This window comes from Diceros bicornis, chromosome 37 (genome assembly GCF_020826845.1).
Source record: "Diceros bicornis minor isolate mBicDic1 chromosome 37, mDicBic1.mat.cur, whole genome shotgun sequence".
Lineage (NCBI taxonomy): Eukaryota > Metazoa > Chordata > Mammalia > Perissodactyla > Rhinocerotidae > Diceros > Diceros bicornis.
The window spans coordinates 29,138,715-29,153,146 of NC_080776.1; the positions used below are offsets into that span (position 1 = coordinate 29,138,715).

Sequence of the window (14,432 nt, forward strand, 5' to 3'; positions counted from 1 at the left end):
CCTGCCTGCTCAACGCTCGCCTAGGCCCACCTGACACAGGTGAGGAGTTGGAGCCCGGAAGAGGGGCCGAGACCATCCTCGCAGTAGCTGAGTGACTCAGCTAATAAACACCAACGTGCAAAGGCACAGAGGCCACGGGGCAGGAGGCCACGGATCCCTCCGCTGACGCCTCACATTAACGCCTCCTCTCTGTGCCAGTTCCTTGCACATCACCTGCTCCATGTGCCCCCCTGTTTCTCTGTGAGGAGGGTCTCATCCTTGGGGACAGGGCCGACCCCAGAGAGGCGCCGTCAGTGTCATCACTGCGCCCTCGGATTTTGGCTCACTCACCGCTCGGCCAGAGGTGATGAGCCTCCCGAGATGCAGAGCTTCTGGAGTCAGACAGGCCTGGGTGGCCTCTGGGAGGCGGGGTTGCTATGCGTCCTGGTTCTGCGGCTTCTGGAAAGTCACTCCAATTCCCTGCACCACATGATGTCTTCTGAGACCCATGCACAGGGCTCTCAGGTGCTCTGTGCCACCCAAGAGGATGCCAGCCCATCCTGGCCCATGGAAGATGCAGAGGTCAAAAGTGTGACGAGTCTTCATCCAACCATGCACTGTGGGCTCCCAGTCGCCTCCCATGCTATTCCCAGTGCAGAGGGTTCAAGCGGCTCCCGGGTCACGCAAGGAGGTGGGGGGTCTGGGGGCCCTGCCTCAGGCCCGTCTGCTCTGACATCTCATGCAGACCCTACGGGCAGGGGCTTCTCCACCAGGGGCCCCTCCTAGAGCCTCTTAGCATTGAGCCACCTGGTGGAGGGAGGGCTGGTGCAAGGTCCCACCACAGCTCAGCCTTCTGCCCCTCCAGCTGAGCCATCAGAGGCCTGTCACCCTTATTCTAGGATTCACTGCCACTCCACATGGAGCGAAGCTCTTCCTTCATCTCGGATTTCTTCTCTAATGCTGCCTTTCTGAGGGGGGGCTCAATGTCATGGAGGGCGGTGACCTGGGGCAGCATGAATGGCAGAGCAAGCGTGGGGGGCAGTGACTGAATCCCATTATCACCCCTCCCACCTCTCTGAGCAAAGTGGAGTGCCTGCGAGCAGCAGAACATCCCACAAGGACGCTGTCAGTGAGGAGATGGTATGAGAAAAGCTACTGTTACCCCTCTGATGACCATCCAGTCTTACTGCAGCCATAGAGAGGAGATAATCACGGTCTCGATGGAGTTGACGGGGAGATGATTCATAAACTTGGCCTTGAACTCCCGGAAATTAACAACGGATGGTCAATAAAACTCCTGCAGACACCAGACCTCACAGTCAAGAATCTACCAAAGAAATCGTGATGCTTCAGAATTTCCATTGACCTTGGCATCTGCTGGCGCTTGGTAAGGGCCCCATGTGTTAAGTGCGCAGGCGTGAGCAGCTGAGCTGTTAGCCAGATGGGCGGCGGCCGACAGCATCTGAGGATGTCAGAGAATAGCACACGATTGTGGTAATTCAGACTCCAAGGGGCGGAAGGAACATGTCATTGGAATGTGCAGCTTCATGCGAGTTACAGCCTACGTGCTCTGGGCAGCCACCCTAGCCATGGTATGTGCAAACACATGTGTGCAAGCACCTGGTATGTGTGCACATGGATGCATAGATGCATACACGCATAAGGGCATGTCTTCCGGTCTTCTAGAGGTTCGCAATCCCTTCCATTTTTTCTTATCCAAAGGACAACCATTACTCAGACACACCATTGCTTTGTCTGAAAGTCTGGCGCCTGGATCCACAGGGGGACCCTCTGTGGGTCCGAGGAGAGACCAGGACTGGGTCTCTCTAGCACCTCGCCATAACCATAGAGGAATGTTCCAGAGCAAGGATGCACCCTCGGTCTGCACAGAACGTCAGATGCACCGGGCAGCAGGCAGGTGAGCCTGCCTCCTCAGAACAGGAAAGGATGAGGAGGATGTGTGTGTTTATCTCCAGGGCCGAGCTGTCCCTCAAACAACCTCCCTGGGACTTGTCTGCCCTCTGCTCCCGGGCCCAAGCTTTCTCCACCCTGGAACCTGTGCATCCACTGCTGGGCTGTCCCCGTGTTGGTGTTGAAACGTCTGCCTGAAGCAGTTTTGTGCCCACGGCCACCACCCAGATCCTTCGGGTCCACCCACGTCCTCTGCTGGGAAGACCTGCCTGACTTGCTTGGTCAAATCTCTCGAGTAAAGGCAAAAGCAGTCAGATTTTACCTTGAGTACTGAGGAGACAAAAAATAATTTTCATGAGAATGTTTTTTAACCTATTCAAAAGTCATCCAAAAAAAATTGATTCTCCCACATTTCTGAGGCCAGAATCTGGAACCAAAGTGTCGCGGGGCCAAGCTCCTTCTGAAGGCTGGAGGGGAGGGTCCTTCTTTGCCTCTTGCAGCTTCTGGTGGTCGATTCCTGCATGATCTTTGGCTTGTGGCTACATCACTCCAACCTCTGCCCCCATGGTCACGTGGCCTGCGTCCCTCAGGTGCGGCTGTCTCTCCAAACCTCCATCTCCTTATGAGGACACCAGCCTTTGCATCCAAGGTCGACCCTAATCCAGCACAACCTCATCTCAACTTGATTACATCTGCAAAGACCTTATTTCCAAATACGGTCCCATTCGCAGCTTCCAGGGGGACATGTATTTTGGGGAGACGCTATCCAACCTAGTGCACAGGGAGACGCTCAAAATCTGAATTAACATCTATATCTGCCCTGCTTTACTTTTTGCTGTTTCTGTTGTTTTGAAACTTAGCAGAGTGGAAAATTTAGACAGGTAGTAGTTCCATCCAGTGATGCAGTTGAGTCACTTGTTACTGAAATATGCAGCGATGGAGAAACAATGTCAAGAAAGGGGTCCCACCTGGGTGGTGAGGGGTTAGGTCAGTGTGGGGAGGGGATGGAGGCATGGACCCCAGCGTCATGGAGGTTGTCCCACCTGGGTGGTGAGGGGTTAGGCCAGTATGGGGAGGGGATGGAGGCAGGGATTCCAGTGTGGTCAAGATGTGGGTATAGTTACAGAAACAGATGCAGCAATCCTAGATATAGACAACTAGTATCCAGGCAGGAATTCAGGAGCTTAGGGCAAATGGACATTATGTTCACACTCATGTAACAGGTAGCTCTGTGAGGAGATGAGATGCTAATCAGCTGACCGCAGCAACCATTTCACGGTGCATCTGTTGAACAGCAGGCACACCCATGCATACAGGTATGTCAAGTCATCACACTGATGGCTTAAATACATGTAATTTTTATCTTACAAAACTGAAATTTCTTTTGACTTTAAAATCCATTAATCCAATCAGATAAGTCTTGAAACCTTTTGTTTTAGGATTTAGTAGGCAAAATTTTATTATTAAATATTCCACAATAGAGTACATGTATGCAAATAATGACATAACCATGAGTTTTCACTTTTGAACTACTTTGTAAAAATTTGTATCAAATACCTTTATTGAATAATGACCTACTATTCAAGATTACTCTATTAAAGCTGCTGACCAAGTAAATTTCTACTTGGTGGGCTACGATTTTGTGTTTAATAAGAGTCTTCGAGTCTAACTCTTATATCAAGACTTTAACTCACCTGTCATGTTACAGAACGCAGGGAAGGGCTCCAGGGGTCCACTGCCGTCGGGGTCGATGTGGTAAAGCCCGGAGGGGCTGCCCCTGTGCTTGTAAGCTTCACAGGACTGCTCGTAGAGGGCTGCAGAAGTCATGTAGTCACCCACAGGAAATGGGATGGAAGGAGGTTCTTAATATTTTTATTAGAAGAGGAAGGATATTCAGAGTTCTGCATTACAGTAAATATTTACCCCCCAGGAGATAATGTGACCATATCTTAAAATACAAAACCATTTTTTAAGTAATGTGTGTTGTAACATATTTAACTAGGTAGAAGAAAAGAGTGTTGCCATCATTTTTATAACACTTGTAAACCCTTAAAGGCAAATAAAACTACTTGGTGCAATGGCAGATTTGGTTCATTGTGACGTCACCAGGAAACACGAGGGTCTGCATGGAGGATTTGTGCCACATGCAGCGTGTCATCTTTGTCTGCTGGCTCACACCCCTTGAAAAGGAAACCTTACTCTTCATGAGTCTACCCCACCCCTCGTCCCTTCCAGTACCCCAATTAAGAACAGAGGCTGTAATGAGTCAGTTTAACTGGGTATCTCCACCCGGCCTCCCTTCTCAGAACGGTCTCCCCAGTGGGTCACTGTGGACTGGCCCAGTGTCATCTCCCTCTGCTCTACCTGCAAAGAAGCACAGTCAAGTCCATTGGTAGGTCAAGTGGCTCAGACGGAAAATCCATTCACTTATCTCGTGACTGTTTTCTCAGAGTTCTTGGGTTTACAGTTGCTCATTACAGTTAAATGAGAAAAATTAATCCCTCAGAGCATATTCAAGAGGCGTCTGCTCTGTGTAGGATTCTGTGCTGGGCATGATGGGGAGTAACTAACAGAGGAGACGATGTGGCCTGTGGGAGCTCCCCTTCCCGTGTAGCTGGGAACACTGGTCAGCAGGGGCTTTCAGCCTGCTCTCCCATAGGGAACGCAGAGGAGCAGGGGTGAAGGGGGGTGAGCTGAGACTTTCCTGATCACCCCCTCTCCTCCCAAGCTTCTTTGTGAGACCCCAGCCTGGGGCCCAGGTCTGGTCCCAGCTCCTCCCCAGGACCAGACCCTGAGACCTGAGATAGAAACCCAAGCCCCACTGTAAGAAAGGTCCTCCCGTGAATCTTGTCAGGGTTAAATTAAATAAGAAGTGCGGAGCATCACGCAAGGCAGTGGTTCTCCACCAAGTGACCCTGTGCCACTGGAGTCCAGTGGGCGGAGGCCAAGATGTTGGTCACGTCCTGTAGTCACAGGACAGCCACACAACAGAATCATTAGGCCTCAGATGCCAGTGACGCCGAGGTTGAGAAACCCTGCACCAAGTGAAGAACGGCCGGTCAGTTCTGGAACCACTCAGTTTCCTCACGGGAAATTAGGATTTTGGTAGCAAGCACCGAGAGGATAGGATTAGGCAGTGCTCACACGGCAGTAGAACAGCGCCTGGCCTCTAAGACGAGCTCACAACACACTAACAGTTAGCACAATCACTGAAGAGCCTCAGGGTCGACGGGACTCCCTCTGAAATCTGAATCCCCACAGCATGCGAGGAACGCCCACCCGATTCTCCCGAGACTCTGTCTAATTTTACGAACATTAATAACCTGGTAACGATCGTCTTTCCACTATGTGGTGTTGCCAGGAAGTTCAAAGCTAAGCTGTGGCCCAACTCGAGAAACCAAACCAGAGGGTGCATTCGGCTTGATTCTGTTCATGTTTCTCTTTGATTATACTGGATTTTCTCAGTTTATTTTCCCTTTTTCTGTTATCCTCTCCTTTCCTATCAATTTTTATGTTTCTGTAAGTGACTTTAAATGAGCAACCTAGACCTCAGCGAGAGGCTGAAACACGCGTGTGTCTATCATGGCGGCAGATAGAGGCAGTTTACTTGTCCTAAAGAGAAAGATAAAGGGAGAGCAGAGGAGACAGGAGTGGAGTGGAGTGGGCAGCGCTTACAGTGGTGGCAGGTGGCGCCCGCGTAGCCGGTGCTGGTGCAGTCGCAGTAGAAGGCGGTCCAGGTCTGGGAGCACCTGCCGCCGTGCTCGCAGTGGTTGGGCAGACACCTGAAAGGGGAGCAGAGAGGCTCTCAATTCCTGTGTGTTCATCTCAAAACTCGGGCCTGTTAGCCGATGTGCACAGGAGGATGCAATGGGGGGGCGACAGCCACACACAACCCCAGAGAGCCAATGGCCGTGGAGCCTGCTGTGAAGTTTCCACCCCCAACACTAACCCCCGCATCAGTAAGCCCTTAGACTCCTCTGATGGCCATGTATCTGGGATGTCTGAACCTATGATGCTTCTCTTTCTGTTGAAGAACTGTGTTTTTCTACCACAGGACTTGCCGCTTGGCTAGGAATAGCAATTGCTTACAAAAAATAACAGTGACATTTTATCATGTTGAATTGTTCCAATATTTAAAATTTTTTTTAATTTAATTTAATTTAATTTTATTTATTTTTTCCCCCAAAGCCCCAGTAGATAGTTGTATGTCATAGCTGCACATCCTTCTAGTTGCTGTATGTGGGACGCGGCCTCAGCATGGCCGGAGAAGCCGTGCGTTGGTGTGCGCCCGGGATCCGAACCCGGGCCGCCAGCAGTGGAGCGCACGCACCTAACCACCAAGTCATGGGGCCGGCCCTAATATTTAAATTCTTAAAAGAAAGAATGGAAAGGAAGTGGAGAGACTAAGAGGAGAGTGAGAAGGAGGGGAGGGAGCTGCATAGGGGACTGTCAGGCCAGGAATCCACAAGGTTGTTTATTCTAGCCTCACACATCCTTCTGATTCTTTTTCCATTTGGAATTTGGAATACAAGACTAGCCAGGACCAAAGCTCTACGCACACTATGTTTTCCCAAGAAAAACAAATAAATCAGAAAATACTCAAGAAAACCCAACAACCATCTATGCACGACGGATATTTTGTCATCTGCTCAATTAAAATTAAGAACGGGACTCTTGAAATTTCACTTACAGGCTTTTGTCTATTTTAATTGATCATAGCATAATTGATTTTCTTGAAGACAAAAAGCAAATGTTCATTATCAAATATTCAAACAATCCAGCAGAGTATAAAACAGAAAGTAAAAATGATTTGAAATCCTAGCCCATAAAATAACCACTATAGTTATGCATGTGCATATATTAATAGTTAAGTATATAAAATGTAATTACACATGATATTTTGCAAACGTCTTATCAATGTTTCATTAATATGCCATGAGAATTTCCATGTCAACAAATTTATATTTTATAAGCGCTTCTGATAGCTCAGAGAAACCCATTACACAGTTACCGTAAGGTATTTGAAAAGCATAGATTTGAATTTACAGACACCCGTGTGATGGTGGGAATCCACCACAGCTGCAGTCAATAGAGGAGCGGTAACATCTGTGGTTGCTCAGATGCTCCAGTGGCAGAGCCGGCGGTGCTGGTGCTCCTTGTGGCTGTCGTTTGCAGACTACCCAGAAAACGCTCTCAGCCTGTGAAGAGCTACACTACTGTGTGTGGAAACCAAAGACCGAGTCTTTCATTCTGTGGTAAATGCTCTATTTCCTAATTGATCTGCCTGTCACGATCCATTGCCTGAACCATTTTTCCTATTTTTGGGTTGGAATTGGGATTTTTACTGTTGTGAACTGAAGGAGAAAGCGCTCGTGTGTTCATTCCACTCAAGGTGGGCCTGGCGGGGTGTGTGGCTCCTGAGGACTCTGCCTGTGCCCGGCCCGCGTCCCCCCACCCACGTTCTCCATCCAGAGTGCACCGCGCCCCCCGAGGTGTCTCCCCACGACTTTCCTCCTGGTGAACTGGTCCAGAGAAGCCACCACCAGCCAGGGGCATGTGGTTCGGAACAGCACAGTTCATACCCATTCCTACATTCATACGTTTCCAGTCCAAGAAGCTGAAATCAGGCTTCCTGGAAAACAGAGGCTGTCTTTCTTTCTTTCTGGTCCCTCCTCCCCTCAGAGACCACAGGCCGAGCACACCTGCTCCCATCCTGGTCCAGCAGCTGCTGTCCCTCCCCCACTCGAGTCCCTCTGACACGGAGGAGCTTCCTGCCTTCACTGCATGTGTTACCGGACACAGGAAGGATGGCCACATGGGCAGTGCTGGTGCGAGTGTGTGAGCATGTGTGTGTGAGTGTTGTGCGTGCATACAAGTGTGCGAGTGTATGTGTGTGAACACTGGGTTAGTGAGCAAATGTGAGAGCACTGGGTAAGTGTGTGAGTGTGTGCTCAACTATGAGCATGTGCATGTGAGTGTTGTGTGAGTGTGCAAATGTGAGCCCTGGGTGACTGAGTGTGTGAATGTTGTGTGAGTATGTGTGTGTGCAAGTGTGTGGCTATGCAAGTGTATTGTGAGTGTGAGCACTGGGTGAGTGAGCAGGTGTGAGTGTGAGCACTGGGTAAGTGTGTGAGTGTGTGCTCAAGCATGAGCATGTGCATGTGAGTGTTGTGTGAGTGTGCAAGTGTGAACACTGGATGAGTGTGTGAATGTTGTGTATGTGTGTGTGTGCAAGTGTGTGACTATGCAAGTGTATTGTGAGTGTGAGCACTGGGTGAGTGAGCATGTGTGGGTGTGTGTGCAAGTGTCAGTGTGCAAGCATGTCAAGCATGGGTCTCACTCCTCTCCAGGGTCCTAGATCTGGGCTTTCAGTGAAGCACAGGTTGACCCCGGCGGAGACGTGGACCCAGCACCCACGGGAGGAGGTAAGTGCGGCCCAGGTGGAGGCTCCCCCAGGTCTGGGAGGCACTGAGGGGTGCTGACTGTCCATTTTTCCTGAGCAGAGAGCACGGGGTCCTGGAGTTCTTCAAACATGATATTTGAGAAATGGTTAAAGAACCAGAGAATTTTAACCTGAAGAAAAAGAGTGTTTAGAAAATCATATAAAGTGACAAACATTTAAATATTTGCAGTGTCAGAGTTGGCCAGAGAGTGGAAATGTGCTCAGTGCAGTCATGGAGAGTGGACACAGATAAAGTGTGGGCATCAGACACGTGAGGGCTGCTGGCAATGGCCAAGGTGGACTGACAGGGATAGGATTTTTGTCCCCCTGCACAAACACACAAAAAAGGAAGAAACGTGAAATGACAGCTTGTTTCCAAGACACCGGCCATCAGGCAGGGACGGACAGTAAGAGATAGAAAGCTAAGACACAGAAAGCAAACAAGACATGTCCCGTGATTGTACCAAGAGACTCTCCAGACTGTGAGAAAGGAAGAGCAGGGACCCGCAGAGATGCAAAACGCCCAGGTTGAGAAGATGGAGCTGAGAGCTGAGGGCGACCGTGGCAGCTCGTGTGACAGGATGGATGACCAGAGAGGACGGTGCTGCTCAGAGGTCTGAAGAGGCCCTTGGGTGCTCAGCAGAGTCCTGGTGATCGTGTGGTGTGAAGAAGTCACCTACGGCCAGGGAGAGAACCCCCCCGGAGGACCAGAAGGGACAGTAACCAGTGCTGACACAGGGCTGGGAGGTGCCTGTGCACCAGCCAAGAGGACGCCTCATCTGCTCAGGGTGGTCTTGTCTCCACCTTGGAAAACGGTCACCCCAAGTCTCGATGCTGCCCAGCCTGACCCCTCTCACCACACGATCACTGAGACAAGGACACTCACAGGAATACAGACCGCACAGAACAGAAAGGGCAGAAGCCAAATGTGTGGCTCAGCAGTGAATGTCACCAGCCTGCAGAGAAGCAGGAGGATGCAGCCAAAGTGAGGGAAACTTGACAGCAACGGTCCAGAGCTGACAGGTGTCCCCTCGGCAGACAGGGGCTTTTCTGTAAGTTAGCAAAGGTAAGCGGAGAGTGGAAGATATAAAAAAAGCACCGAGTTTGTAGAGATGAAAGTACAGTGTTGAAATGAAAAATATGCTGAATGGAATTAGACATGCAGAAAAAATCAGAGAGCATGACAGCTCTTCATGAACCGTGGGATCCGTGAGCCGTGGGACGGCTCCCTCTGGACAACTGGACATGTATTTACAGTTCTTGAAGGAGGAAAAGGGGTAAAGGAAGAAAGAATTGAAGACATAATGGTGTAAACTTTCCCAAATTTGATAAAAATTAGAAACCCACAGATACAAGAATCCCAATGTTCCACAAGCAAAATGAATGAATAAAATGATACTCATTCTGTTTACAGAGCCTGGCTTTCCTGCTGCGGTGACGCAGAAGTTCTTTTCTGTTAACTATCTACGTGTCACTTCTCCTCGATGGAGAGCTGCCCTCCACCTTGCTGCGCTGCCATCACCCTCATTCCTTTCCCAGTGCTAACCCAACCCGTCCCCAGGCGAGGGTTGGTCTTGGCTGCCCCCAGGGGACCTGGGGCAAGTTCAGGTATCCCACTCTCAAGGCCCCCTAACCCTGTGGAGCGGGAATAATGCTCTGACCACGGGGGCCTCTGGTTTCCTGCGTTTGATGATCTTCACCCGTTTTGTTCAATGACACATTATTGACCTATTTCCATCCATGACAACTGCAGCCACATCAGCAGTGTTTGCTCTGAATTGGGGAGGTCGTGGACATACAGGAATAGAAGTCAGGAGCATGCTCCTTCTGCACATATGCTGTCATTTGAAAGAAGCTGCTTTGTACAATTGTAGACACAATTTTCTTACCTTTTCATGGGAAATATAACTATCTTACTCCCTATGAACAGCAAGAGGGGCGGGGAGAGAAAGACAGAGACAGACAGACAGAGAGAGACACACACAGAACCAGAGACAGAGATAGAGAGACAGAGACAGAGTGACAGGAAGCCTTTCCCACTGTGTCTTCTGTGACCCTCCACCAGCCCCTCGCAAGTGGGTGTTGGAGCGCCGTGCTCACCTGTCCAGGATGCCACAGGAGTCTATCTGCAGGTTGCTGAAATTCCCGAGCATCCCCTGCTGCACTGAGATCAGGTCCACCTCTTGGGCGTTGATGGAGATGAGCCTCAGACACCCCTGGAATCCACCGAGCGAGCTCTCACACTCAGGTCCGGAGCTGGGAGGGAGGCACCCTGGTTGTTCAGACGCAGGAAAACGAGAGAAAGAGGGAGTCAGGACACCATGCTGACGGTATCTTGGCGTGAAAGGCGGTCACTCCCTCAGGTCAAGGACTCCGGACTTTCAGAGGTTCCTTCCCACGGAGGAGAGGGCCTTCCTGCTCATTTGGGAGGGAAGAGGGCGGAAGTGAGGTGGGTAGGTGTGAAATAACAGTGGAGTCGGGAATATAAAAGAGATGAAGACAAGTTAGGATTGAAAACTCCAACTGAACTCAAAGCATGCTCTTTTTCTGAAGCACACTAGGAAATTTAACCCCTTCCCTTTTCACGTACGTTGCGCATCGTACGTGAAAAAATTTAAACATACGTCAATTTAAAAATATAAACGAAATAACAGATTTCATTATCATATGTAGACATTGCTGAAACTGTGGCGTTTGAAAAATGGTATTAAGTCGGAAGGTGACCAGGCACCTTCTGTTCATCTAGAAACTGGGCAAGGCCCGTGTGTTGCGAGCATGCGCACCTGCAGGCTGGTTCAAGTCGTGTGTCCTCAAGACTCGCTTAGCAAACTAAGGAAAATGTATCTGTTTTATATGATCAGATTTGTATCAGGCGACCTAGTCAAACATAGAGTCAAAAATTAAATTTCTACAATAATGCCTTAATACCGTAAAAATAACAGTTTACGTGGGAGCAAGCACAGCATTCAAAAACATCCTCTTGGAGGATATGCTATGAAAGAGGGAACGGGCATTTGATAATTTCCAAAGTCAGCATCCCCCTTCCTCCAGCCACAGCCACAACCCTGAAGGGCTACAGAGCCGGCCTGGGGCCACGCCAGGACCTCTGCTCTCCCAGCCGCTGTGAGGTCCAGCACCCAGCGCCACGCGGAGAGCAATCTGCGCACCCTGCTGCCAGGTCCTGCCGTGCGGATGTGAGCGCTGCTCCACCAGGAACAAGGCTCGCTGGCTGCAGGGCGGGGACAGCAGGGTGCTCGGGGGTTAGTGTCACTGTGCGGGCAGATCCAGCATGCGCTCAGTTAATACTAAATTTTCCTGTATTAATGGCACACCTGGGCACCCATTTTAAGCATTCATGTCATTTAATGCCAAAACATTCTCGTGCTCATTTTGATTTGAGACCTCGGCTTATACTTCATTTTTTTTTTTCAACTAATAAAGTGATGCTTTATTAATCTCCACACCTGGGGCATCATTTTTCCCCAATTACAGATAAAAATTATTTAACAGTTGTTTTTAAACTTAGAAAGTCTTCCAGTTGTTTAAATATTAGAAATTATCAAGTTATATTACTATTTATATTGTAGGCTTGAGTTGTTATGATCATTTTAAGTTATGTTTTCACAAACCGACGTAAGTTATTTTGTTAAGTATAGACTTCACTCACTAAATTTATGTATGACTTTTTTAAAATAACTCCCTGTAGCCTTATGGTAAATAGTCATAAACGTGGAATAACTGGGAGTAAGAATCACTTAGCATTTTAACTCTCTCACCGTCCACGCTGGATTCCTGCCGGGTAGTGTCCATGATAATTACGTGTTCAGTTTACATTTAGGCTTCAAGAATAGTCATGACCCTGTAACACTTTCTCTTCCCAATAAGCGACATCTACATGGCACATAAGTGCGTGTTTCCAGCCTCTGTGAAGCACAGAGAAAAGCTAAAAATTTGAAATTACGTCACAAGGATCTGGTCAGATTCATTCAGATATTCTTATTTTCAGGGCAACACACAGAGCTCAAGTGGGGAGACATCGACCGAGGACGCCGCCACCGGTTTACCCCTGCGGGCGCGTCTACTCTACCTTCCAACATTCGATATGCTAGGGCTGAAAGGACAGGAACGCGAAAGAAATCGGGGGCCACCGTTAGATTTTGAAACACTAACAGTTCTGCTAATCCCCCTTTCTCGTGAAACACATCCTTTAACTCTTCCAGACCAAGCTCAGCTCCGAAGCTGTGACAGCAGTGGCGACCGCAGCCACGCAGAACAGCCACGCAGCCTCACAGAGAAACTCGGCGTCACCCGGCTCAGGGCCTCCACAAAGAAGCACAGCAAGAGCCGGGCAGGTGCGGCCCTGCGACCGCAGGCTGGGGCGAGGAGGCGTGTCCAGCTGAGCCCATCGCTGGAGGCTCTAAATACAAAGATTTCTGGAGGAAACCCAATCCCGATTGACAGCAGCTTGTGCGAGACTGCCGAGGGGGCAGCAGGTGTCCCTCCGAGGGCGGCTGGTGGATGGCTGCCGCTGTCTTTGCACCAGGTTCCCTGAGCTGCAGGGTGCACCCAGCCTGGGGCCGTCCACCCAATGCCACACACAGCGTGATATGGAACCGCAGAGAGACTCCACTGGAGGAAGGGACTGGACGCCAGGCGTCCCTAGACGGGCCTAGTGGGATGGGCGCAGGAGGCTGTGCCAGGGGGAGTGCAGCTGTTGGAGCACACCCCACACAGTGAGCTCGGTCTAGGGGAGAGAAGGGAGAGAACCAGCGCCACCAGAATTCTAACGTGAGGGGCGGGGTGCTCTATTTGCTAAACAGCTGTTTGGAGAGCAGCTGGGGGCCAGAACAGACCAGCCACCGTGGTGGCCACCCGTGGGAGGCAGCCTGACATGCTCTGCCATGTGCAGAGAAGATCTACAGACTATTCCCTTGACCCCAGAGCGGTGCCTGGACACCGAGGAGATCCTGCACCAGGGGGAGAGCGAGGGGGAGGGAGACGGGCACAGGTCTCTGCACTCAGGACGCTGGACATGGGAAGGTGAACGACTTAGGAACAAGCCACTAATAACCACGACTGGATATACGAGACCCTAATGGTAAAGAGATTCTCATGTTTAATGTAAATTTTACCTCAATAAATCTGCTGAGAAAAAAGTAAAGTTTCTCACATTTGCTGAACCCTTGGGGAACCAGCCACACGTGAATTATTAGGAAAATGTCTCAGCTGTCCCAGCGGGGCTGGGAGAGGTGAACTTTGAGTGAGTGCCAGTGGAGCCCGCCACTCACCTCCAAAGCGGTAGGCGACCCCTGCAGGGGTCTCCACAGGCAGCGCAGCGTGAATGGTGGCAGCCTGGTTGTGGTCCACAGTCACACTCAGCTGATTCCCCTTCACCGTCAGGGAGACCAAATGCCACTGCCCATCATTCAGTCCAGCCCCTGGGGAGATTAAAATCAGGTAGAGACACCCACTACCTCCAACCTCATCGTGCTGAACACGGTGTCATATATAGTGAGTCCCCAAGTGCAGGAGCCTGGAGGAAGGAGGTGGAGGGAGCTCCCCATCCATGCAGAGAGTGAGGGCACAGGTCCACTCCACCCCGAGTGTGCCCAGACAGCTCCCAACATCTAAAAGCTCCCATTGCCTGGCCCAGGATGCCTTCCCACCCCCATCCATGTAATTTAACTTTTGGAGGGACATTCAGAAGAGCAGTTGCTCCCCAAGTTCTGGGATGAGTACAAGAAAGCTTTATCCCATTTCCTCCTACTTCACAAACTTCAGTGAGGATCTGAGTCTCCACAGTAATGGACTGTGACAGCCAGATAGCCATGGGACTGGGCCAGGTGAGAGGGCATGTCCGTTGTTCCATGAGTTCAAGCAAACACCATTGCTGATGCACAAGAGCCGTATACGGCTGTCTGTCCTTCAGCATCTTCTGATACAGGGCGGGAAACTCCACCCTGGACTTGAAGACATTACATCCAGGCTGCTCTTGTCAGACGTAACTGCCACGTGAGAGGCTCTGGATCTTGATGCCCCAGCAGGGAGCAGGGGTCTCGTGTAGGGAGGGGCCCCAGGAAGGTAAGGCTGTGCTAGGGCC

At 50.3% G+C, this 14,432-nt stretch overlaps 1 protein-coding gene across 2 annotated transcripts in view; it reads right to left on the bottom strand.

The window, feature by feature from the left end:
• LOC131399210 (contactin-associated protein-like 4) overlaps positions 1-14,432 on the bottom strand; it is a 174,435-nt gene that overhangs the window by 57,485 nt on the left and 102,518 nt on the right. For both annotated transcript variants that reach the window (XM_058533395.1, XM_058533394.1), the window contains exons 9-12: positions 13,621-13,770; positions 10,433-10,604; positions 5,566-5,672; positions 3,585-3,704 (exon numbers count right to left, since the gene is read on the bottom strand). In XM_058533395.1, coding sequence (XP_058389378.1) covers positions 3,585-3,704; positions 5,566-5,672; positions 10,433-10,604; positions 13,621-13,770 — 549 coding nt within the window. The remainder of the gene's footprint in view (positions 1-3,584; positions 3,705-5,565; positions 5,673-10,432; positions 10,605-13,620; positions 13,771-14,432) is intronic.